Source organism: Micrasema longulum, unplaced genomic scaffold (assembly GCF_059751315.1).
Source record: "Micrasema longulum isolate JH-2025_06_02 unplaced genomic scaffold, ASM5975131v1 h1tg002312l, whole genome shotgun sequence".
Taxonomy (NCBI): Eukaryota; Metazoa; Arthropoda; class Insecta; order Trichoptera; family Brachycentridae; genus Micrasema; species Micrasema longulum.
In genome coordinates, this window is record NW_028279464.1 from 211,524 (window position 1) to 239,439 (window position 27,916).

Below are 27,916 nucleotides of genomic sequence, written 5' to 3' on the forward strand. Positions count from 1 at the left end.
GAATATCTCAACCGAGATTGTACAGTGTGAAAGGTGATACAAACCAGCCAATGATAGGTCATAAGTCCTGTCAATGCCAAGATTTCTAAATTATCTAACGATTCCTGCATTCAGGAAATATTTATTTATTTATTTTAAACCAGCCTAAATTGTGTAAACTCACACTCTCTTGTGACGTCACGTGCGAAATAATTTTAAAATTACAAAACTTTAAAAAATCATTGCGCTTATCAGAGCAATGATTTTTAAATTTTATTTTTATCATTTTTTATTTTTATGTATCGTATTATCAGCGCTATGGTTTTTAAAAGTTTTGTATTTCTGAAATATCTCATTTTCGTTTCATTTTCATTTTTTTATTTTTTTTCATTTTTCATTTTTTTTGCACCACAACAGGCCAGGAGGCCCAATTACAGTGGGGAATTACATTACAGAACAACCAGGCTTGAGAAAAATCACTTTTTTAATTTTTGTGTTCTCACCGGGAATCGAACCCGGAACCTTCCGTGCGTGAGTCAAGCGTCTTGACCACTACACCACGGAGGCCGCCTGTGACGTCAGAGGTTGTTCTCTGACAGTTCTACCGATTGGTTTGTTTACGGTGACCAAACCGGATATTCTTCAGAGCTCTCATATCATTAGATGGTTCATTAAACCAGTGACGTCATTCAAAGTAGTGCGTTTTTATTAATATATTTTTTATTATTTTTTTCGTACATTTTAAAGAAATTTATTGCTCTTATTTTTACCGCGCGTAAGAACACATTTTTTGTATCCAATTTCCCGTAGGGCTGAAGTTTCCTATTATCATAAGATACGTAAAAATATTTAAATGAAAAATCGTCTTAGTTTTATAGTTTATTAATAAATAATAAAAAAAACCACTAAACTTTCTCATTCCATGTCCAAAGATTTGGCATACTTAAAATAGTATTGCATGTTCTTTTTAAATTAGTGATGTTCTTGGGAGGTTTGATGAAAGTGAAATAATTTGTTCACTTGGGTTTGACCGTAGTCGGATTTTAAGGTGCATCCGTAGTAGGATTTGGTAACCCTGTGGTTGTTTGTATGGGTATGATAGTTGTTTCTACCGGGGGTTTTGTGGTTGGGTCTACCGGGGGTTTCGTGGTTGGGTCTACCGGGGGTTTCGTGGTTGGGTCTACCGGGGGTTTCGTGGTTATTGGAGGTTCCGCGGTTGTCGTTGCTTCAGGTGGAATGCAACTTCCCTCAGGCACATTTGAAGGAAAGTCACATGTCTGAAAGTGTAAAGAAAATTACATTTAACTGCTACTACGAGTATGTAAGACAGCATTCAAATTCACCATCATTGTTGGGATCTCTGCCAAGAGCTAATTATTTTAGTGGTATTAGTGGATAGATTAGTAGATTGATACAGTTACGCCTTTTGAAATTTGCCGGTACCTCGTGCGTTTCCGTGGTTCATATTGCACCTTTAGGACAAAAACGACTCAAATAAAAAAAACAACTTTTTGGGAAATTGCAAAATAATAATATAAATTGTGACACCTTCGTAGTATTTCGTCGATACTTTCGTATTTTTCGAAGTAAGCACCAAATTTTGAGCTAAAAATTATACCGAAGGCTTTCAGCTATGAGAATCTATGAAAAAAAAGCGTTAAAAAATAAATTATTTTAAGTTTAAACGATATATTTATTTAACGAGTCATTATTAGATTGAAAAAAAACCTAGCAAAAGCACTTTGATAAATAAGATAGGGACATTTTTATTAGGTCAGATCAGATCACCAAACACATGTTTTTATTTATTCACGAAGTGCATCTTTAACGACTGCTATCTCCTTTGCGTCCTCCTAAGTCAAGTTCTCGTCCTGAAGTTCTGACATATTTGAAACTCTCGACCCTTTCGACGATTTGGTTTGATAGAGTCAGGGGATTTCGAGCATCAAGGCACGAAGTATTACACAGTACATGGGTTTTTGCAATATTGATTTTTAAACCCATGCATGTCGAGTACCTATTTACCTTATCTACAGTGACTTGAAGACCCCCGATTGAATCGTCAATTATAACCGCATCATCGGCATACTCTAGGCCGCAGAGTTTTTGGGAGGGGGAGATGGATATTCCGCGATCTAGTGGAATTGACTTTCTAAAGATGAAGTCCATAAGGATCATAAAAAGGAACGGTGCAAGGACGCAACCTTGGCAAACTCCGGTGGTGACCTCAAACCAATCTGTGACGACATCGTTAATTCTGATTCGGCATTACGTAGCCATAAAGTCGAAAACACCATCCAGTATGCTGGTTCTTTTTTACATATAAAATTGTATTTTTTTCTGAAGAACAGTGTTTAATTTCCCATTTTTCCTAAGCCTCTGAGTCAGAATGCTAAGAGGAATTTTCTGCAAGATTTTAGAAATATTAAAAATACAGATGTGAAGAAAACAGTTGGCTTACACTCTCTTTAGGGTTGAACCAGAGACCGGGAGGACAGGATTGTAGAATGGGTATTTGTCCACTGCAGATGTAGAATGTGGAACAGTCGCTCGGGTTGGGAAGGTATGTGGCCCCTTCGCCCTCTACAGGCTCAGGACAGGTGGGCACCTGGCCTGTTGTCACGCCAATCAAAACCAAGAGAAGGAATACTAAAATGCAATGGACACAACTCAATTAGCAACTCAAACTTCCTTAAATATTCACACGCCAAAAAGAGTAGTTAGCAGGTTGAAGTTATTTTACCTTTATTTTATTTCTTAAAATTTTTCTCTCACAAACTACAATAAATGATAAAAATAATGTTACCTTACTGGGTTACCCCGTGCCGAGGACAATTAACAATATACTTTTTTGAAATGTTTTTACATTAATATACAATAAACATAAATAAAGAAGAGTAACTAAGTAAACAGAGATAAATTAACAAAATATTCAGTCAGTTTTAAAAACTAGGTATATTGTACATCTATATTATTTATATTACAAAACGCACAATGAAAATAACACAAACCCAACATAAGCTATACACTTGCGGAGCAGTTGATTCAATATTGGTTTGGGACAATGAGACAATCCATTTTACTTCTACCTAGCTCAATTATCCACTGTCACAAAAATCAGATTATTTATATTTATGTAGGATTTCGGTAGTTGAGGGTTGGAGCTCCTACCCCAGTTAGAGATTGACAGAAGACACGAGGTTGCTGTTTGATGTTTATTTATTACATGGCGAATAAATAATGAATTATGTCGCACGAGTGTTACGGCGATTAGGAGTTGAAAAGGCCGCACTTAAACTATATGCTAGAACTGAGTGACTTCGTCGAGCTGGACTGACTGACTGAACTGAACTTGTCGGGCCGACTGACTGGCGTTGCCACACCCTATAGTCTTTTTATAGGCGACGTTTCTTTGTAGTTCATTTCTTCATAGTAGGGACGATGTGAATGTACTGCAGAACGATGCCCCCGATTTCGCGTGCGATACTGTTAGAGTTGCATTATAATGTTGTATTGGATTCTATAGAAATTGATCACATTGCTTTCTTCGGCCATCACACTATTTCAGGTGAAACTTTTTAGCACGTGTGTGTCATCAATTATGGACAAGGAACCCTAAATTTGCATAAATGCAAATACGCAAATGAATGCATATAATCCGAGATGAAGTACCAAAGAAAGTACGTCCTGCAGATACCTGAAAATCTTTTTGAATGTCTTTCTGACCCATTGTCATGGGTCTTCCTATTGGCTTCACTCATACAAATTTTTTAGTTTCGTACATCGCAATTTTAATTGAATTTAACTCTTATTACTTTCACTGCCCCTTTCACTGTGCGTTTTGCAAACGACATGGAAAAGCATTACAAAAAAAAGAATGTGCTTACTTTTTTTTCTTGAATACTGTTTTCTTGTATCAAATTCAATTTCAAAAATCTATGTCCATTACAGTATTTTTATAAATTTAATGATACCAAATTACATTCCGACGCCCTTCATACAATTCACCAAAATACAAATTCTATAACCATGTGTTTAGCACCGCCTATTTAAAGGTTGTTTACATCACCAAGGTTATCAAGTCACAGAGAAAAGATTGAGGTACTACTTTTGACAATTTAAAAAACGAGGGCTAGAAAGGCAACACTATATCCCTATGCAGTAATGTACCGTTTTTATGAAATGTTTGCTACGAGATTTTTGCTTTGTAATGAAATTTAACCCTTTGCTGTCTATCGGCGAAATTTTCCAGGAAAATTCCAGGTGGATGAACATACTGAACTCAAGTATGAATCCTGAATTAGGAATCAATTGGAGATAATGAGAAAATTCAGTGCTACTAGAAATTGGATACAAAAAATGTTTTCATCGACGCGGTAAAAATGAGAGCATTTAATTATAAGGCGAAATTTTTGTAAAATGTACGAAAAAATTAATAACAATGAACTACTTTAAATGACGTCACAAGTTCTTCTAAATCAACCAATGATATGGTGTTGTGATAGGCATTTAAGAAGCAAACGGTATTGTCTCTCCTGACTCGCGATGTCACCCCTGCCATTTCCGCCTAGATTTTGCCATATTTATACCCTTTGTACATATTTATACATTTTGTAAATTTAAGTCGATTTTAAGACTTTTAAGATTAAGTTTTACTTATTAACGCCTATCTATTAAGGTTTACTTAAGCCTGTTGATTGGCAAAAAAAAGATAGATTTCTTGTTTCCGGGAGTTAATCAACCCACCAATTAGAACAACTTATTTAAGAGAAAAAAATACAAATCTTTAAAATAATCGTAGATATGATAATACAGACGTGTTTAATGCGTTCAGCGTCTTGTTGACAGTTTTTAGCAAAACGTGTGTCTTCTTGGCTATTTCCTGTTGAGTATTATCATCATCATCATTCCCTTTCCACATTTAATGTTGCATAGAGCACTGCATTGGTACACCGATCGCAGCGTATCTTGATCATTTTTTGTGACATGAAGGTAAGATGATCAGTCTTACGCTTTAGGTACCAGTCAAGGGACTATGAAATATTCTGATGTGAAAACACCCTTTTAAATAAATATTTCATATCAAACATGTCGGGAATCTAACCGAGACCTTTTGCATAGTAGGCAAATGCGCTGACCATAACACCACAATAATTTCTTTATCACTGCAACTTTCCTAGAAGAAATGTCACTTTTTTAATAGGTACTATTTTTTTATTATTAGATTTGTTGCAACAGAGAGAGAAAACATTTTAAGAAGTATGGGGACCTGTCATTGGTTGGTTTAACCTTTCCCTCACTAAGCATCCAAAAATTACACATGGTCCGAACGGGGGACCAAACGACCCCAGCGCCTACTTTTATATGGCGTCAGGAGAATAAAACGTTGGAAGTGTTTATGGCCGTGCAATAATTTATTCATGTTTTCGCGTACACATATTTTACTCATTCATGTATTTTTTTTTTTTTGGTTTGCCGAGTGCTTATGTACATAAAGTGAAATTGACCCTTATATTATTTACGTCTTTTTAGTTTTAATATTAAAAAAAAATACATATATATTTCAAAATTTATAAACAAAAACAGGAAAATGCTTGTATCTATTAATTTCACGATTACAAAAAATATACGGCAAATAGCTTTAATAATACTTGAGTTATCGAATTAAAATTGGTCTATGGGAAATGCGAATTCCATTTCAATTTTTCAATTTTCAATTTCTTTTATTCATATTTATGTACATTTTAAAATGGAATATCTTAATTCGTACATATAAAAATAATTAAAATTATTATGTATAATTTGGTATATATAAAAAAAACAACACATGAGTATATATACTATCAAGATAATAATATATTAAAATAGTAAGAGAATCTTGTAACGAAAACTCCCTCAGAGACGTGAAAAATGTCAATGTCCAAAGCGATATTGTTCAACATAGAGATAGCCCTTCCAACAGGCATAACCATTGGCAGGTTGATCCTGTATATTGGAATGTGAAACAGTCTATTCTGACGCTGTCGAAAGTATCCGGAACATAAAAGCTAATGCTCCGCATAATTTCAGGGTTGTTAATAACACCGCGTAACAATAGAAAGAAGTGCGTAGTTAGATCCACATTCCTGCTGGTCTTCAAACTGCTGTAACCGAGCATACCCTGGAGAAACTCAGTGGGATAAAGCCATGGATAATATCCACACTCCTCCCTTCGGTCCGGCTAGGTTAAGTGGCCGCTTTACACACGTGTGGCATTCACCATTTTGCCTATGTTTATTCGTCCTCATGACTTTATTTTATTGAAATAAACGGCACTTAGTACCTTTTACATATTAGTTACAAATACAATTAAATATACATACATACATGTAAGCATAAGTAATACAGAGCATTTAAAACAATATTATTAATTAACAAATTCAAAGTCTAAAGAAGATAAACTAGGTATATAAAATAATAAAATATTACCAGTTATAGAATTATAGATAAAAAAAATGATAATTTGGAAAAAAAATACTTTGAACCATTTTAAAAAAAACTAAAAAAACTATTTTGAATAACATTTAAAATAAAATTTAAAAAAATGTATTGATATTTAAAACAAATACTTAGGTAAATAGTATATATTTATGTATAAAAATATATAATGATGTAAAAAAAATGATGAAGAGAAATATTTCGTACTTATAAATTAATTCAAGAAGAGAAACGAAAAAAGAAAAAAAAAAAAACACCCAACAAAACAATCGACTAGTGAAGTAAAAGAGTTGAAACCTCGTGTGGGTGAGATTGCTGAACCAATACCTACTAGGCAACACCTAAAAACAATTTTCCAATTTTTACTGTAACTATTTAAAAAAAAAAAAAGTAATCTTTAAAATGAGTACGAAACGTAGTCTAGAGTCCAAAGGGTTGCAGTGCGAGTACAATTAATTCTGAAAATGTGTTTGTAATTTAAAACGCTTTTGTTTTTCAAATTTCTCAAAGAGTAAATGCCGCACAAAGCGGTTAGTTAAACAACATGCATTATAATAATGAGAGAGTAGTTCAATAACATGGGAAAGATAATGAAATAGTAGATTTTTTAAATAATTATTTTTTGCTATGGAAATAGGAAACAGAAGATATAACGTATAAACGTGTGTGTTTTTTTTGTTTTTAGGCATTTCCCAGTATGTAAAATAATTCGGAAAAATCTGACCCGATAAAAAAAGGTTTCAGCTGGTTTTTCAAAAATATTTATTATTTTAGAGTTTTAAACGGCCTCATGGTGTAATGGTCAGAGCGAATGCCTACCATGCAAGAGGTCTCGGGTTCGATTTCTGACATGGTTGACATGAAATATTTGTGTTTTTACACTAAAATATTTCATGGTCCTTGGACCGAGACTGATGAGACTGACTGACTTATCTTACCTTCATGTAACAAAAAAAAGATCAAGATCGCTGCGATCAGTGTACCAATGCAGTGCCCTATGCACCATTAATTGCGGAAAGGTAATGATAATGATGGGAATGATTCGTGCTTTCTCTTATACAGACAGATTTATTGTTGTATTCGCGACACTTTCAATTTTAAATTATTATTCGCATTATAAAAATATTTTTTGTACTAAAATCCTGCATACAAATTGAACGTAGTTATGCAGAAAGCAGCCAGTCAACAATTTTGAAAAAAATGATATTGATGATATCGGGTGCAGTTAGGTCAATTCTATGTTCTGCTAAAATCAACCAGACCGCTTTCATACAAAAAAAAACAGTAATAATCACCTTCTGAAAAATAGCGTCGATCACAAAAATGGCATTTCTGAATTTGCAGAAAACACCCACAACACTAGAAAAATCTTACGGTACATTAAAAATCATTAAAACTGGTCAAACACATAATTAGATTCTTGTTTGTTATACAAAAAAACTAACGTATTCATTAACGATTTCCATGGTTGATTTGAAATATTTATTAAAAGGGTGTTTTCACGCTAGAATATTTTCATAGCCCCTGGACTGGTACCTGTAGCGGAAGACTGATCATCTAACCTTCATGTAACAAAAATGATTAAGATACGCCGAGATCGGTGTACCAATGCAGTGCCCTATGCACCATTTGGTGCGGAAAAGGAATAATGAATGAATAATGAAAGCAGCATCAAATACAAAAAAGTGAAATTTAAATTACAATTACTATGGCGACTGCTTTTCTCGACATTTAGCTTGCCAACCGCCGGCTAAATGCAATAAATAGCACGATAAATATTAAATTAATAAATAAAAATAGCAGTTTTGGATTTTTTCTTTTTTTAAACAAGTGAAATTCAAATATGTGATTTAATATTAGGTATTCACGGACGTTGCATTGATAAATCGATGTATGTCGAAAGTCTGGCTTCTCTTGAACGAGTTTTAGGTGGTTTTCTCTTCATTATACAAATGTGGAGAAGTTCCTATAAAGGTCCACGTCCAGCTCCGAAATTTCCTCTCTTTCCCAACGCTTCTTATATTTAGATTGCCAGAAAACAAAATCCACTTGTGAAATATAAACCTTTTACATTATGAGCAAGGCCAATGATCCTAAAACTCCCATAAAAAAAAATGGCGGAAATGAATCAAGGCAAGTAGTATATTGTAGATAATAAAATAAATAATATTTAAATGATAAAACGCGAACGGTTTTTATTTTAATATATAATGAATGACAACAAAGTTAGTGGTTCAAATATAAATGTCAGATAAAATACCTTTCATTTTGTTGACTATATTTACACGAGACATAAGCACAAAACTGATTAGAAATATTTTAGTCGGACATTTATATGACTAAATTTAGAATTATCTTTAATTTATCTATTTTTTTCACCTGATTGAGGTAGTTAATTAATAATGATTATTAATAATGCCTTTGAAAAATCGCTGATACTTTCATAGTGTTTTAGATAAAACTTAAATACTTATATTATTATCATTATCTAAATAAATGTGACGTGATTATTTTTTTAAAACAAAGTTTTAATGAATTAAAAGCAGGTCGTCAATCAAATATTTTTCAACAACAATGTTTTGAGTATGTCCAAATGTTTGCAGTCATGCTGGATATCCTCCTAAGATGGTTATTTAGATCTTAATTTGTTGCAACAGAGAGGGAAAACATTTTAAAGAAGGTAATATGGCTGTCTTGGCATTTACGGGGCTTATGACTTGTCATTGGCTGGTTTGGTTTAAGTGGCCACCTAACACACTGAAACATTCACCATTCTGCCCATGTTTAAACATTTACGTTTCCTCAATTATTTCATATGTTGACTTTTGTGAAGTAAATGAGCTGAAACCTTTATCATGTGGGTGAAATTCATCCGGCTGAACTTTAACTTAACAAGTTAATTTAAACAAAAGTTCATTACATAAAATAAACAAAAAACGATAGTTCATAACATTAAACTAACAAAAATTCATTACATAAAATAAACAAAAAACGATAGTTCATAACATTAAACTAACAAAAGTTCATTACATAAAATAAACAAAAAACGATAGTTCATAACATTAAACTAACAAAAGTTCATTACATAAAATAAACAAAAAACGATAGTTCATAACATTAAACTAACAAAAGTTAATTACATGAAATAAACAAAAAACGATAGTTCATAACATTAAACTAACAAAAGTTAATTACTTTAAATAAACAAAAAAGATAGTTCATTTCATTAAACTAACAAAAAACAAAAGTTCATTGCATAAAATAAACAAAAAACGATAGAACGGTGCATAGAAATCCACTTTGGCAAATATTTTTTTATCGCAGCAGGCAAAACTAGCAGTTCACAATAGAGTTTTAGTGCTTACCCTAATGTATGGGAGCGAAGTATAAAATTGGAAAAAAAAATATGAAAATAGGTTGAACGCTGTCAAAATGTGATCTCTCAGGCAAATTTGTGGTAAAACGATGTATGATAGGTGCACAAATGTCGAGATCCGTGATCTACGTAAGACTGAGACTAGCATTATTGACAGAATCAAGAAAAGGGCGCTGCATTGGTTTGGACATGTAGAGCGAATGGCAGCGAAAAAACAGCTAAAAGGATCTACCATGGGAAGGATAGATGCAGAAAACGAGAAAGACATCTCACGATCAAGTCCAAATACTTGAAGATGGATATGTCAAGAGTAGGAATAATCGACGCGCGTTCGTGAAAAGTTGTATGAATGTAGAAGAAGCGAGATCTGTATGCAATGACAGAGTCATGTGGCGTTCTATCCTCTCTGTAAATCCCTACGGGGAAACGGAGTGATGGTTTGTTTGTTTGTTTGTTTTGTTATTTGTTTTATGCTGCGATCAACACGATTCATAAACTTGTCTTTCTAACCAAACTGGGACTTCTTATTTTCAAAAATATACTTTGGCTTGCCGAAAGCAACTCCACTTTACCAAGTTTGATTTTGTGTCTTAGATATGTGTCCATCAACCACTTCGATTTTACTATTGTTAATGAAAATATCTTTCCTCGTTGGACTCATAATCTTTGTTTTAGTTTAGTTTAGTACATCTTTACTAAGGATTCATTGAATCACTTAAAAACGTCAATAAATTAAAACTGAATAATGCAATTCAATAGCTAATAAATTTAACCTAACAAACGAATAAATTTAAATGAGCGATGAAATTTAAATCAACAGACTAAAATCAATAAACACGAATCTAACTCGAAGCTGTCTTGTCTTGCAAATATTCTTCGACTCTATAGTAGCTCTTTCTAAACAGCCTGTGCTTGACAAAATCTAAAAAAAAATTGTTGGCAAAACCTGAATTTCAAGAGGTACCTTGTTGTAGAATCATATGGTTGTTTATATGGACCTTAACAGTATATTGTCTTTTTTTAATCATGTTTTCGTAGATACCTAATTGTATAATATATAAATATTGTAATTGGCAGTAGTGCTGCATTGAACATTTAAATAAATAAATAAATACATATGCAGTTTGAGGCAAAAGAATTATGATTTTTTTGTAGTCTAGTAGTGGGCACAACTAGCATATCTTTATTTCTGGTTTTAAACCTATGGAAATCTCTGTTTTTCTTAAAATCATCAATATGTTTATTTATTTTACAGAAACAAATAGTCAACAATGATATAATACATGCTACGTAGGACAAACGGGTAGAGCATTTAAAACACGCATAATAGAGCATATACAATCATGGTCTATAGTTCTTAAAATATAGATTGATTAGAATGACAGCTGTCAAACTAATTTCATTACTGATGGGAAATTGCTAATCACTGATCAAATCGATTTTATCAGTAATTTCATGCAATCATGAAACTCTGTTTCCGAAAATTGATATAAAAAACGCAGAAACAAGCCTATTATAGTGTGTTTATCACGATTATTTACGTAAAAATGAGACATTTGTACTTTTTTAATGAACAACATCAAATGAATTATTTTTTTATTCGATCAATTTACATTGATTAATTTGTCCTATCTCTAACGTTTTTGCAAAATAATGTAACCTTGTAAGAACGTCGTTAAAAATGAGTTTTTTTTTTTTGGCTTTAAAGCTGATTTTATATGTTAATGTTGATTTATGTTTCAAGCATTGTATTAAAAAAATAATTTGTGCTATATTATTAGAAAATGAATTAATGTTATGATTTATTTTATCTTCTTTCTCTCTTTCTTTCAATTTTCTGTCTCTTTCATACAATATTTTATTATATAAATAGCAACGCGTGTAATTATAAGTTAGTTAAATTCCTGACGATGAGGTAGTAACCTCGAAACCGGTCGAAGTGTAATTTAAAAAAAAAATTATACAAATTTATAAACAAATAAGTGTAAAATGTCACACCACAAAGTGAACAATGTTTTTGATAACAATAATAAACCACTTGCTGTTTGCACTGATACTATAAGATGTTTTCGAGGCAATAAAGCTAGATGTTTTGCGTCGTATGAATATCTGATAAATCTGAAAATTTTATTCTCCCACCGACCCGCAATATACTTTCACTGTCAATAAAGGGATTTAATTTTCTCATTGATTTCGGTAAATCTTTTCCCAGTTTCAGATTCTGAATTTCCCCAATGAAGGCGGGTGTTTTGAACAGATTTTCCAAGATACACCAAAGCCTTATGCATTTCCTGATCTGTAGGTTGACGAAGTGCTTTATCTTTTATAAGAGAAGAATTTATGAAACGTAATATGTATACTACGATACGTAGTATTTTTCTTAGTGAAGAATAACGTGTGATTAGCACTTCTAATGGACGCTGACATGAGTCGTTAACAAGTACGTTAGGTCGTTTTTCTAATTCAATATTTATTGTTCTGTCGTTAGATTTACCAATTATCAAATTCAGCCAATCGTTAAGCTCCAATTTCAGCCATGAGGGGCCAATCCACCAAAGTGTATTAGGTCATCTGGCAACAAGCCTCGACTAGCACAATCAGCTGGGTTTTGACTGGTAGGCACGTGCCTCCATTCAGCACACGGCAGCTTACGTTGAATGTTGGAAATTCGATTTCCAACAAAAACCTTATATCGGGCTGATTGTGATTGAATCCAAGATAATACTATAGTTGAATCTGACCATGCATATACTTTTGTTATATTGCTGATTTCCGAATGTGTTTTAAGAATGTAGTGCATGAGATCAGCTAATAATGAAGCTGCACTGAGTTCTAAACGCGGTAACGTCATGCGCTTCACGGGCGATACTCGAGATTTGGCGCATACAAGTGCCACCTGGTGATGATAATTTGCTGTCGAACTGCGTAAGTAAACAACTGCGGCATAACCAGATTCACTGGCATCACAGAATCCATGAACTTGGTATTCATGAGATCCGTTGTTAGTTATACGTCGGTTTACTTTAATTTGTGTAAGATTAGGTAATTGCGTAGTGTACCTTACCCATAGGTTATGTATGTCACTCGGGACGGGGTTATCCCAAGAGACCCCGAGCAGCCAAAGTCGTTGTATTAATAACTTGGCCAAGAATGTTAGAGGCGATAAAAATCCTAGGGGGTCGAATATACGGGCTAGTTCTGAAAGCATAGTCCATTTTGTGCATGATCGGTTAAGCGGATTGATGTGATAAATAAATGGATCTTCTACAGAATTCCATTCAAGTCCTAAAATTTTGATAAAATCACGACTAGAATCGAATTGTAGTGACGAAGCTCTGTGTTCTTCGGGTATAGCATTCAGAAACTGTGGTTCATTACTTGACCATTTTCTCAACTCAAATCCTCCAGAAGACATGATACCGTTTAATTGAGTCTGGAGACTCCGAGCTGATTCTAGCGAATCACAGCCCGATACTACGTCATCAACATACAGGTCTTTCATTATTACGCTAGATGCAAGGGGAAACGAACTTCTCTCATCTTGTGCTCATTGATGCATAGTTCTAATAGCAAGAAAGGGAGCCGAAGAAATTCCAAAAAAAATTCGTTTGAGTCGATATTCTTGAATGGGTTCATTAGAAGAGCAACGGAATAGAATACGTTGATAATCTTGATGACTTTTAGTCATTTTGATTTGGCGATACTTTTGACGTATGTCCGCCAGGAAGACGATTGCGTGAAGACGAAATCTCAAAAGGATTTCTACGATATCTGTTTGTAGTTTACACCCTGTCAACAAGGTGTTGTTAAATGAAGAACCTCGCTCATCCTTGGCCGAAGCATCAAAAACGACGCGAAGTTTTGTCGTAAGACTTTCGGGTTTCACGACTACGTGGTGAGGAATATAATATGCAGATGAGGATTGACATTCACCGAGAGGAATGGACTTCATATGATTGCTTGATAAATATGATCATTGTAAGCCTTATAAAAAATATGATTTTTTAATAGCCGCTTTTCAAGATGATAGAATCGCCGCAGGGCAATTGAATAAGAATTGACAAATAATGGTGTCTCTGAATTAAGGAAAGAGAGAGAGAGATCATCTAACCTCTTTCAAAACACGGACTATCTCTTCACGGACATTTAAGTCAAGATTGAAATGTCACCATCTAAATATTTCAATTGTTCCTTTATCCTTCTTCTTTCCTTCCCATCCCCTCTCCTCTCTTCATAGTATAGTGTTTTTTTTTTTTTTAAATATATTTATTTTTGTTAATCTATGCTTTTAATTTTTGTATAAAATTGTAAGATTCGTAATATGTCCATGTATTTATAATTTTCTCAAACTGAACGGTTTGGGTAGGTAGGAAGAAATTGCCTTAAGGCAATATGCCCGCCCTTATATGTATATTTATTGTATATGTATATAAAGTGTCAAATAAATAAATATATAAATAGCTGGAATGATATAAATATTTTTAGAAGTGGAAGTGATAACTTCTGGTGAATTATGAACTTAGAGACGTTTGAAGAACACAAGTTTGTATTGTGACGTGAATTGCATTTTTTGCAATTGAAAGTTGATTTGCAATTTGATACGTTATAATTTGATCTCAGGCAGTTTACGCACAGTTTTAGTTGCTTAACGACCTTCCAACGTTCTTTCGTGGGTTTCTTCTTAAACCGTTCGCATGAATATATAAAGTGATTTTCCAATCACAAAGGACACGTTTGTGTATTACAAACGATCTTTGGAAAGACGCGATCTCTCCAAAGCCTGACATATTTCTACAGGAAACTCTTGTAATGTTGAAAACACTGGAAAATCTATCCCTTTAATGGATAATTCAAATGCTTCGCGTGAATTTTTATCGAGTTTAGTCAAAAGAGTGTGAAAGAGAATAAAATCCCAGTCAGATGTCGGAAGTCCAATCCCTTTAGGATAGAAATATTTTCCATGAAAATGTCTAGAATTTTTCTTAACGCCTGAGGAGTATTAGTAGTAATTTGTTTATTATATAAAATCTCTTCCCAACATAAAAATGCAAGATGTCGTTTATTATTATATCGCGCTACTAACGCATCAAATGTATCACGATAATTATTAGCCGTGATTGGATATGCTCGCATAATGTTTACAGGCTCCCCTGATAGTGACGATATTAAATATTGGAACTTTTCCACGTTCGATAAGTCGTTTCTACTGTGCACTAAACTTAAAAATGAATCATAAAACGCAGGAAACTCTTTTATTTTACCTGTACATAAATGTAATTTTACTAACGACAATTTTGCGTAGTGCTTTTTTTCACACGATTCGGACTGGATTTTTTTTTCAATTGTGGGAAAACCAGTCGCTTGATGTTGAAAATCTCACACACGATTTCACCCATTTGTTCCTGTATCTCATTGTTCTCCCTTACGGCAACTTCATCTTCAGAAATTTCACACAAAATTTTTATTTGCGTTTCGTTAAACATATCCATTATTGGATATAGCCGCTCGCACCACGATAAAAAACGTGGAATGTTTTCTGGATCGGACATAGCGTTTTTCCCCGATCGTAAAGCATCCTTCAATCTTTTTAGCGCGTGATTTCGCCTAGTTGTATGGACATTTACGCTAACACCCATGATTCTAAGTTAAATGAATGAAAATGATTTTGAAGTTGCTAATGCTAAAAATTATCCTTTGCTTTGCGGGACGGGATATTATTGACGCGCGAAGAAGGTAGTTTAAAAGTTTTGATGCAAATAAAAAAAGAGAATGACGAAAAGGCTCACAGAGATTTATGTAAATGAATGTTGTTAATGTTTTTATGATGATTATAGGTTAATAATATATTATATATAAATATAAATTAATGATATGTTATGATACGATTAGAATTTAATCGTTAACCAATGCAGGTTTATTTTCATCGACGACGTGTCGCGAAAGGGCAAAATGTCCGAATATATTAATTATCCGGTTCGCAAGATAGACCCAATGTTGGATGCTCGATACCTTCGACCTCCGGACTGTAAACACGACCTGCCCTCTCGCGATACGCGTGTTCGAAGAAAACAGGGAACGTTTGATTTAAGGTAAACTAATTGACGTTATGGTTTTGAGTGTCAATCCTGGAATTAATGAAAGGAGTAAGGACTTACGATTTCCTCCCTTTGGCACTGGTCCAGAAAAACATCGTTATCGTTTGCACTGGTCACTTTGAACGTTTCCTTGTATGTTGGTGATTCGAAATCACTGTCACGCTCGCGGTACGGTTTTCGTTGTTGTGTTTTATTGTTGTGTTGTCACGCGTTGCTTTCTTGACTCGCCGTCAGGGAGAAGTAGGTACATTGGGATTCAAAACAAGGACCACCGGAATCAAAGGAAGGAATGGCTTGGCACTTGAATATAAAATAATGAATCCAGTCAATGGATATTACAAATTTGTGGATTGAAGTTTAATAAATGATGGAATAACATAAAAAAAAATGGTTTAAAGACAGACCAGCGAAGTTTCTAAATAAAAATAATGCATATTAAATTGTGGTACAACAAAAGGGTGCGTTTGTGTGTATTTGTATGAAAGTAAGTTCTGGTGTGTGTTAGCGTGAGCATAATTAAATAGCAAGTGAGAGCGTATCGCAGCCAGAAAGCATAATTCTTAATTTATTTTTATATCAATTAAGGGGCCTGTTAAATATATCAATAGATTTTTTAAAAAAACATTATAATTTGAGGATTACAGTTTATTTTATTTTGTTAATTAACATATACGCCCAATGGGCATTTTTATGGACACATTTATGCATAGAAAATTATTACAACAAAATAAGAAAGACTCGATGGTTTATAGTAGACTTTGTGGGAGTGGAAGCGGGAGAGATGTGTTTTTGTGAATTTGATTCAGTGATCGTTTGAAAGAAGACAACTTGTTTTCAAAGAAATCAAGACTGGTATGTTTGTTGGCAGACTTAAGAATTCTGGGCATAGGGGAATGAAAATCATAGTTAGTTCTATGGTTATCGGTATGAAAGAGTAAGTTTTGCCTGAGGTTTCTACAATGACGATGTATGTAAATTTAGGTAAAAAATCATAGAAATGTTGAGAGAAGCAGATATTTAACTTTATTATTATTTTCATATTTTTTCTTTTCTTTTACATTTGCTATATTCAACATAAATTAAATTATTGCATAAAGTGTGAACAATTTTCACACACACGAGTGTCCTACACTAATATACAAAGAAATTGTCAATATTTGTGTACATACTGTTTGTTTGCTCAAAAAAAAAAGCCGGTGACAGAAAGGAATGTCTCCATGACGTTTGGAAGAGGCCTTTATCCAAACAAAAATTATGTAAATTTTTACTTTTAATATATCAGTATCAAGTTTGTAATTTGGTAAATGTTTTACAAATAAAAAAAGAATCTATCGCTCTACGGTTTATTCAATTCTATCAACTAACAACAATTATCTTATCTTAATTAAATTTTTATTTCCCAATACTTTATAATCAGTAAAATACATTCTTCATCTATGACTTATACGTATAATGAAAATATCTTTTTAATTACAAAATATTAAAAATATATTTTAAGTCTTTAAATCTACCATTGCAACCAATAAGAACTTTCTTATATGATTATGGGATTGACACATTGATTGGCAAAGATAGAGAATTCATTTCCTAAATGTAATGTATAAATCTAGGCGAATGACTGATCTCGAAAATGTATAAAAAATCATTAAAAATTATTTCAATAAAAATGAACTACTTTGAACGACGTCACTAGTTTTCCGAAATCAATCAATGATAAAGCGGAGTAATAGGTTTTTTTTATGGAAAAAATATGAATAATTGAGTGTTCTTATTTTTAACTAAAATATTTAAATTTTCAGACCATTTCCTTAAAGTCGTAAATAACTTGTGCTGGAAAAATGGAAATCGAGTTGCTTTAGAGTGGGATTTGAACCTCGGACCCGTGAGTCCACAATACTACCATGGGACCACAACCTGGTTTATACAGATAAATAAAAAAAATAATTTTTAATTAATAAATACATTGATCAATCTTATTGCGTTTCAGGCGCAAATTCAATGTGAAACCACCTTAAAAAAAATATTTTAAGTTGACCTTTTCAGGAATCGAACCCGGAACCTCAAGCATAGTGGGAAAACGTGCCAACCACTACATTACGAGACATACTTTTTACCATTCGATTTTCTATTTTAGAATTTTCATCTGAGACCAGCCAGTCGAAAACACTTGTCCAAAATTCTAGTTCTATTTCTCACGCAAGACTGTGTTCTCCATTCATCCGGCCATAAACAATAATCAAGATTTTTATGTGGAAGTTACAGCACCTTGCTTATAATGAACGAGAGTTTTATTTCACAAGTGGATTTTGTTTTCTGGCAATCTATTAGGAGTTAACATAAGTTGTGTTCGTTTTTTTTACAAATTAAAAAATGAGCACTAAATGTAAAATGGGAAAAGTCTTTCTGCTCTACGAGATGCTGTATTTTCATACGTCACATGTATTATTTTATTTGATTACAAGCCTTCAAAACCGAATGTCAAGTAAACGAAAGTGAACAATTTCGACACCTCGTTCTGTTCGCGTCTAATCTAGGGAATAAAGCTGCCAAAGCTGCTCTTGATATTGTGCAGGATACGGTGAAGATACTATCAGTTTTTGACTCATCTCATTATTTTACAACAAATTTTACAAACCTTGCATTCAAATTAAATAATGTCGTCGCTGCGCTGGAAAGGAAAAGTAACCAGGCGATATGTAGCAACTTTGTAACTTTTCTGTTGAAGAGCCCTTTAAATTTTTTTTTATTTTTTATTAACAAAAAAATCTCACACATACGCATTATTTTCGCGAGATTCCTACCTAATTAAAAAATTATTTTTTTTTATTTTTGGTAATGAGAATAGAGTTTGTTTGAAAATGTCACAAAACAAATCGCGTCAAAATATCATCATCATCATCATCGTTCCCCTTCTGCGCCTAATGGTGCACAGGGCACTGCATTCATACACCAATCACATGAAGGTAAGATGATCAGTCTTACGCTTCATGTACCAGTCCAGGGACAATGATATATTCGTGTGTGAAAACACCCGTTTTAAATAAATATTTCACATCAACCATGTCGGGAATCGAACCCAAGACCTCTTGCATGGCAGGCTTACGCGCTGACCATTACACCACGAGGCCGACAGTAGAATTATAATCCAATAAACTTGTTTTATTTTGGATACATTACCAAATTTAATATGGAATTCTACCAATCGTCTGCATACACAATAAATAAGTTTTTTTATTGTTACTAAAAAAAACATTAATTGGCTCTTCTGTATATATATATGTATTATACAAAATAACAAAATTTCTCAATTTAGATAAACTTATTTACACAGAAAAAGGTAAAGATGATATTAACATTTTGACTGGCGCCGTGGTGCAGTTAGTTAGACAGTCAACTGTAAAACTGGCGTCGCGGGTTCGATTCCCGCTAGTTGCAAGAAAAAAAATGTTTTTTTTTTTCCTCAATTGGTCTGGGTGTTGTGGTGTATTTATCATCACCTCCTTCCATATCCCCTCTATCTCACCTACTGACAAGCCTTAGAGGCTTAGCGGGTTATTCCTTAAAAAATAACAAAAACAAATTACAACAGAGATGGAGAACATTTTAGAGAAGGGAATATAAAAGTCTAAGTATTTACAAGGCTTATGACCTGTCATTGGCTAGTTTAAGTGACCACTTTGTACACTGTAACATTTACCATTTAGCCTATGTTAAACATCAATATTTCTTCAATTCTTCCATCCGTTGATTTTAGTGAAGTTAAAGAGCTTAAACTATTATTGTTTTATTTTTTTAGGTGGGAGTTGCTTTATTATTTACCTTGCTTATAATATACAAGGTTAATATTTTAAAAAGTTAATTTTTCTGCAATTAAATATCTTAAAATTTATCTTAACTGTTGGAATCAGGAGGGATATATTAATGTGGGCTAATCAGGAACTTCTCAGCATTTGCTCACGTGGAGAGGAAACCACTTAAAACTCTTCAAGAGAAGCTGGCCTGTTGGCAGTAGTCAACTGGCCTTTATTTAACCTTTATTATTGCGAAGAGAGTCATCTGTTCGAATTATTTTCCATACTAGGCAACGCCTAAAAACAAATTTCAAATTTTTAAACTTCTTGGACCAGTTGGTTTTATTACAATAATTTGAGTTTGTGCAAATGTTTGTGGACAAAATACTGGATTCACCCCCTAGAGAGAGTCATTAAGATTAACGAATTACAACAGAGATGGAAAACATTATTGAGAAATGGAAAATTGTTTTTCAGGCGTTGCCCAGTAGGTGAATTGGTTCAGCAGGATGAATCTCACCCACGTGATAAAGGTTTTAGCTCCATTAGTTCACAAAAGTCAACAGATGGAAGAGTTGAGGAAATGTGGATATTTACACATGGGCAGAATGATGGATGTTACACAGTGTGTAAAGTGGCCACTTAAAGAAGGCCAATGTTACAAGAAATGAAGTTTTAATACTGCTTATCTCGATACTAGTAATCTCATCGTTTTTTGTTATCTCTAGTTGCGTATGTATGACATTGATGATTTTAAATCTAATTATCTTTTTTAATGAATGAAAATTGCAACATTATATTTTATTTGTAGCTTTACTGCGAGATAATTAAATTCCTTATATTATAATTGTTTTTTTTTATTTTTTGAATAGAATATTTGCATCATTATAAATATTTAATTTTTAGGGCCATTTTCAATGAGTTGTAAATAACTCACTATTAGAAAATGGGAATCAAGTTGGGGTAGAGTAGGGTTCGAACCACGGAACTTTGGTCCGTAAGTCCGAGACACTAGCCACAGAACCACAACCTGATTATGGTATTTCTGAATTTGAATAAACATTTGTTTTGGGTATTATTTTCATTACTTTGTGCCGTGGAATTATAATGTTTTTGATGTCTCTTTCATTACTGAAAAAAGTTTTATTATGCAACAAGCTATGGAGATTAGCTACATTTGGTACTTAAATTCAGTGCCCTATGCACCAACAGTTCGTATAAGGTGATGATTTAAAATGTATTTATTATTTATTTATGTATTCGTTTTCTTTCTTTTACTTTTCCTATTTATTTTACGTTTGAGAAGTACATTCCATATCTACAGAACCAAATGTACAGTACTCTACAATAAATAAACTACTTTAATTGCCAGTCTAATCGGCTAACTTTGGCTTTGCGGAGCTTCGTCTTTGTCCGGATTACCGGACTCGTGCGACAGAAACAACGCTCTACAAAGTCGGCAGTCTTTTTCTTCAGCCCGATGTACTTTAAGAACTGCCGGGTATCAACTCCAAGTACGTTATCTTGAATTTTTAAAAAAAATGCAATAATTGTTATTTAATCTTCATTTAAAATTAATCATAAAATAAATTGGAAAAATATACGTCGAAAATATTGTAAAACAAATCTTTTTTGTGCAGGTAATAATGGTTGCAAAATTGATTCATTAAAATGATTATCTACTAACTTATCGTCATAATGTTAATCAATTATTTGATTCAAAAGATACCCTGTTATCAATCAAGGCCGAATGCATGGATATATTAATAAATGGATAGGTACACATGTCTCAAAAACTGTCTTAACTCTTAGGGCTGTGCTACAAAATTCCTTCACACGCAGTGATGTAAAGTTGTGTTACCACAAGCGAAAGGTATAATTTTCTGAAGTACAGACATAGAAAAAAATCATCGAGACACACTGTTAAATAATTTTTTTTCCATAATTCAATCAAAAGAGGTCTCTAAATTCAACATTGTCCCCTTTTCAGGACGAAATGGTTCATAAAGCGATTAATTTTTCTACCAATTAGAGCATTCTTTTGTTTTATGATAACATTAATAATAATTGGCTGATTTATATAGCGCCATTTTTGTGAAAAATCGCCTCAAAGGCGCTTTACAATTGTATACTTAAATTTGCATTCTAACTAAGCTAAACTGACATATTATATTTTCTGATTTAATATTGAGGGTATAAACTAAAGAAATGAGATGCAAGTTGGGATTTGAACTGACTGAACGGACTGTCGATTATCTTTATTTATTTATTTAAAATTTTAAGTACAATGGAATAAGTAATTGGTTGGTAAAAACCATATCTTCCAGCCAACCAAAAACAAAACTGTCTGAAGAAGAGAGAGAAAAACCAAGCTTAATTAATTTTTAAAAAACGCTGTTTTTTAATGGGAAGATAAGGCTCGCACATAAATATTAACTTTTAAAAAATACATTATACCATACATATTAAAGGAAGAATAATGTGGAATCAGATATTGAGTTTGGAAGGAGAGAGAAAGAGGAACCAAGAAAAGAAAAGGGTGAAAATATTTATTTTGAAAACCAACAAAATACAGGGAGCAATGTAATAAATTCATACATGTTGTTATAATACGTTTGTCACATTGTATTGTTGTTGACTGTTTGAAGAGAGTTTAAAATTCCAAAAAAAAAACTAATTTTTAAAAAATAACTCGAACTTTGAAAATAATTTGCAAAGAAATTGCGTATTTTTTTTACTGGTTTACTGCAAGCAAACTTTGTATCGTAAACAAACTGCCCTGTTTGCATTTTTTGAAATTTATCATCCGTGGGAGTTGTTTCAAGTAGGAGCTGTTTCCTGTAAAAGCATTTTTTTTAAATATCATTATCATTTTTGGTATGGTAAGTATACGTAAATGTTTTAATAATAATAACAGGAATCGTTTATTTCTGTTTTTTTTATGTAAAAAAATATATTTATAAGGTTTCAAAAATGTTTGATTTATTTTTAAAGTCTTTTTTACCACTCGCAACCGAAGTTATTTTAAAATAACGATAAATAACTCAAAACTTATTTGTCAAAAAAATGATTTCGAAAGTTTTTAAATAACTCCGTAGGTTAGGTAATTATAATTAATTAAAAAAAAAAGTCTTATGAGAAAGGACTTAACATATCATTAATTTTTCCAACACATCTCGTAATTATTTCATCCATATTTCATTTGATGAATGAATCATTTACATAATTTGTATAAAAGTATCAATCTTGAATTAATTACCCATAGTAACTTTATTAAATTAAAAGAAAAATTACTTATCACCGCAATAATGAAAGGTAAGAATTTTTAGAAAAAATATATAATTTAGAAAAACATAAAAAATGCCGACACAGCAAATTTGATTTTCATACTTTTTCTTGAAAAAAATAACCAAATCGGTTCAATTTTGTGGTTCGGAAAACGGGACAACGAATCCTCAATAATTTTCGATTTATGTTAGGCATAATTAGTCCAACGTGCAGTTGCCTTTTTTGTACAATATCGAGGAGACATCTGCGAGAAAGTGACAGAAAAACTATGTACGAATTCATCAAATTTATCTGTCACCGCATTTTCTCTGATGCAACCAAAGCAATAACTCTTGAGGATGTGCCATTTTGGAAATAGCGCCGAATTTGTTGAAAAATGTACCTGAAAAGTCGAACGACAAAAGCGCAACGTAAATTCTAGTCGAAGACGACGTTTGGAGGGTATAAGAAGCAAACTTTGAAATTTCCACCAAAAACGGAAAATTAGTAATTGATGCCAAAATAAATTCTGCATAAAAGTCTACTTATCTAAATAATAGCGTAATGCCGTCTCTAAATCTTGGCACATCACAGATTTCAATTATATTATTTTTTCTAAGTTTTTCGCAAATATCTCAGTAACTCCTTCAATGGAGATTTCTAAGTTTGCTTCTTTTACCATTATTTGTCGAATATTATTTTTTAAAAAAGAAACGAACAATATTTTTCATTCATTCATTCATGTTTATTTTAGGAAACAATAAAAAAAACTCATTCCAAATTTTAACAGACATTAATTTGTTTGAGTTTTCAATTTTTAATGTTGTATCACGCGAAAAAAAACACCTCTTACATATCTAGCCATAATCACCAAAACATCGTAAACGACAAACATAATGTTTTACGGGAAAATATTTTAGTGGGTATACGAGTATGTCGCTTCTTATAGATTTTGAAGAAGAGGAATTTTAAAGTTTAATGAGCCCAGAAAAATCTAAATTTTAGTTTACAAGCCTAATTCTAGTGTCAGTAGATGCATTGAACAATAATTTTTCCAAAATTTTCATCCAGATTTCCCTGACAGATCATATTTTGCCACCTAAAACAGACGCCAAAATAAGATATGGTTGACATATCATATTTAGCCATTTAGTACAAAAACTGCACAGTAAATATGTTTGACATACCATAATTAGCCATCTTTCAACATGCATGACATACCATCTTCAGAAATAGAGTAATGGTTGACACAACAAGATATGTATGATATTTCATATTTTGCTATCTAGAACAAAGACGGCAAGATTAAACATATAATAAATTGTCAATTATTACTCCATTTCTAAAGATAGTATTTCACGTCTGTTGTTAAGTGACATATCTCAAATTCATTGAAAATATTAAAAAACAAATAATTAAGTGACACGGCTAATTTTCTTTAAGCCTATTAAATATTTTCATTTCCATCGAGACAAATCTGTTGATATATATATTTTTTTTTAAAAATAAAAACCTTTATCAGCAAAAAAAATACATACATAAAAAAAATGGAACTCTAAAGGTTGAACTTGCTAAAAAAGAGTCTGGCTCTTGTGTTTACATAACTCAATATTCTCAAAAAAGTGAGATATTATATTAAGCCGTCTTTCCACTGATTTTGTCTTTTTTTAAAAATAAAAATAAAAATCAGCTTTCTTATAATTTACCAAAATATTTCAATTTTGGTGGCTATTTTCAACGAGTTTTTACTCACTATTAGAAATTGGAAATCGAGTTGGGGTAGAGTAGGGTTCGAACCTCGGACCTGTGAGTCCGCAACACTAGCCGCAGGACCACAACCCTATTCTTTACTTTCCAAGGAAGTTACTTTTAGCCCTTAATTTTTTCCTCAAAAAATAAACAGAAATATTCGTCGATAAAGTTTTTTTTTTGTCGGTTACGACATTTTGGCGATCATAGCTTGATATATTTAACTCTTCATGCACGCATGCCGATTAATCTGACATAATTTTTAAATGAGGAACTTCAGCCTTACGGGAAATTGACTACAAAAAATGTTTTCTTGCGAGCGGTAAAAAATAAAACATTTAATTGTACGCTGAAATTTCAGAAAAATGTACGAAAAAAATAATAATACATATTTTAATAAAAACGCACTACTTTGAATGACCAGTGAACCAGTGATGGTTCATATGAACCATCCAATGATTTGAGGGCATTGAAGGATATCCGGTTTGGTCGCCGTAAACGAACCAATCGGAAGAACTGTTACAGAACAACCTCTGACGTCACACGCGGAGTTATTTCAGAAATTTAAAACTTTAAAAATCATGGCGCTGATAATACTATATATAAAAATAAAAATATAAAATAATTGGCTTAGTTTAATAAAAAAATTTAAAAAAGACACTGAACTTCCTCATTCATAGAAATTTTCATGTATTTTTTACAGCTACTTTCGTTGTGTCCCTTTTATTCGGATTGGCTCTGGCGAATGTTCCCGAATGTCCCGAGCCCATCCCAGGCGGTAACGCTATCTCTCTCCCCAACAAGGACGACTGCTCTAAATTCTACCTTTGCTTCGACCTAGATCCAGTGTCTATGGACTGCTTCCCTGGACTCTGGTTCAACCCTGATATTGGAGTGAGTCCCGCCTTCTTTTCTTATTGTGTACCTGTAATAGCGAACAAAATTGTACTAATCGAAATTACAGATCCATACTAATATTTGTACCTTATAGCTGAAATGCTGGAAGTCACATTTGGTAAATTATTCAGGAGAGCGGTTTAATTAATTTATTTTTAAATAAATTAAGGGGGATGTAAAATATATCAATACATGAAAAAAAAGCATTATAGTTAAAGCAAGGACGATAGAGAGAAGAGTGTTGTGCATAGTTAGTGCTACAGACTGGCAGATGGAATTAATACTTATTTCTTGTCACGCGAAAGGGGACATTAAGAATTAGTTTTGGAGAGTAGGTTAAAAGACTCTATTTTTTATTAATATCTCTACAGAGATGAGGTAGAATTTTTTCAAATTCAGGATTATGGATATTCGAGCGTTTACAGGGCTTATGACCTGTCATTGGCTGGGTTAAGTAGCCACTTTACGTACTACAACATTCCCCATTCCGCTTATTAGCGAATATCGACACAGGTAACATTTTTTGATTTTTGTATATATGTTATTAAATGAGAAACCATTCACAAGCGTGTTGGAGCGCCATCTATGTATTGATATTGAAGTTAAAAGACTCTACTTTATTTTTTAATAATTGATGTAAATAGCATAATTCAGATACAGTGCGTCTATTTTCAAGGGTAAAAAATCCATTTTGTTTGGCAGATTGGCTGTAAGTACAAAGCGTTTTATTGTTATTATAATCTAGGTATTTAAAAAAAATTCGTTGAACATTTTCAATCATTTCTTTATATGTATATTATGATATATATGAGACAACTCTGCCTAAAAGAAGCGTTGATACACTTCTTCTGGTCGAACAATAAGAAGAGATCTCAGTATAATGATCGTACGAAGTTTCTCAGAGCACGAATTATGTTAAACCGAAAACCCGTATGACTTTTGATCAGAGACACCTCTCTTCTATCACACCGAGAGTGTTAAATATTTTAGAAAAGCAAATTAAGCTCTCAAGGATAAAACCTATTTTCAACAGCGGGGTTGAGGGCTGGATTTTCTTTAGCGGGATGGATTTAAGTAGGAAACTAATTAATGATTTTTCAAATAATTTAGTTTTTTCTTTCATTTTATTTTTTTTATATAAATCAAATGTTTGTCTTCGTTCTTCCCATATTAATGTTTTTATTATGTTTCTGATTTTGAATAATATTTGTTGTGACCGGTTCTTTTAGTTAATTATTTGATCCAACTCAACACAGGACTTTGGGTCCATGGAGTTGGAACTTCCGTCTCAAAAAATGTTCTATTAATGAAAACTGTGAATTAATAATATTAATAAAAAAATATTTCTAAAGAAATGCGATTGTTTTTTTTATTATTTATATTTAAGAACTTATTTATTATTTAATATTAGTTTTTCTTGTATCGGTCACACCGAACACGCGCCTATGTTCGGAGTTAATTGAAATGTCACAAATTGGAGCGCAAAGTTTACGACTCTTTCTAGAAATTCTTATAAAAGTCTAAAGTTCCTTGATTTTATACCATTGGCTCCAGCGGAGTTAGCCACCATTTTTAATTATATTTATACCAGTAATAAATAAAGTAATTAAGTAAATCGTTGTAAAGTTACAGGTCATAAAATTAGTAAACTTCAAGAGTTCGAAACAGAAAGATGGCTAAATTATATCCCTCACAATTAAGCAAAATATTTGTTCACAAAGTAGATGTGATCTAATGTTTTTTATTGCATTTTTTTTAGGTTTGCGACTATCCCAATCACATCCCAGAAGGAGTGTGTACACCACCAGTGGAAAAAACTACAACAGAAAATGTGCAAACTACACCACAAGAAGTATCTACAACACCAGTAGATATACTAACAACTCAATAACTCCTAGTTGAATATAAGTAACAATCCCAGCGATCATGAAGCATATTGAATTGACGCGACTGTTTGAATTTTCCAAAAAGTTCAAGTTATCTTTGGCGGGAATATAGTAATTTCAAGTAAAACGAAATTACTAAACCAAAATGAGATAAAATGTCCCAATTAAAATATGTTTTAATTTATTGATAAAATTTACGAAAAACTGTATGTGTTTATTCAATCGCCCCCTTTATTTATTTATATTATTATTATTATAATGTTCATTTTTAAAAAATTGACTATCAAACTAAACAAAAAAATCGTGCGCCCATAGAATTAAGAATAGTCCAGAAGGAGCGTAGAATCATATTTGAATCCATCGGACTGTGTCCAATAATTCCTCCACTATGCCTGACTT

At 32.6% G+C, this 27,916-nt stretch overlaps 2 protein-coding genes across 2 annotated transcripts; one reads left to right on the plus strand and one right to left on the minus strand.

Moving 5' to 3' along the window:
• Positions 1-845: 845 nt before the first annotated feature.
• On the minus strand, positions 846-8,773 carry LOC148272507 (peritrophin-1-like). Its single transcript, XM_088239956.1, has 3 exons — positions 8,717-8,773; positions 2,441-2,628; positions 846-1,256 (listed from the first exon to the last, which is right to left on the minus strand). The coding sequence occupies exons 1-3, from the start codon at positions 8,748-8,750 to the stop codon at positions 1,023-1,025; spliced, it is 456 nt and encodes a 151-aa protein (XP_088096082.1). The 5' UTR covers positions 8,751-8,773; the 3' UTR covers positions 846-1,022.
• A 14,194-nt stretch (positions 8,774-22,967) lies between these two features.
• On the plus strand, positions 22,968-27,724 carry LOC148272508 (uncharacterized). Its single transcript, XM_088239957.1, has 3 exons — positions 22,968-23,033; positions 25,438-25,628; positions 27,391-27,724. Exons 1-3 carry the CDS (start codon positions 23,027-23,029, stop codon positions 27,520-27,522), a joined length of 330 nt encoding a protein of 109 aa, XP_088096083.1. The 5' UTR covers positions 22,968-23,026; the 3' UTR covers positions 27,523-27,724.
• Positions 27,725-27,916: the final 192 nt, after the last annotated feature.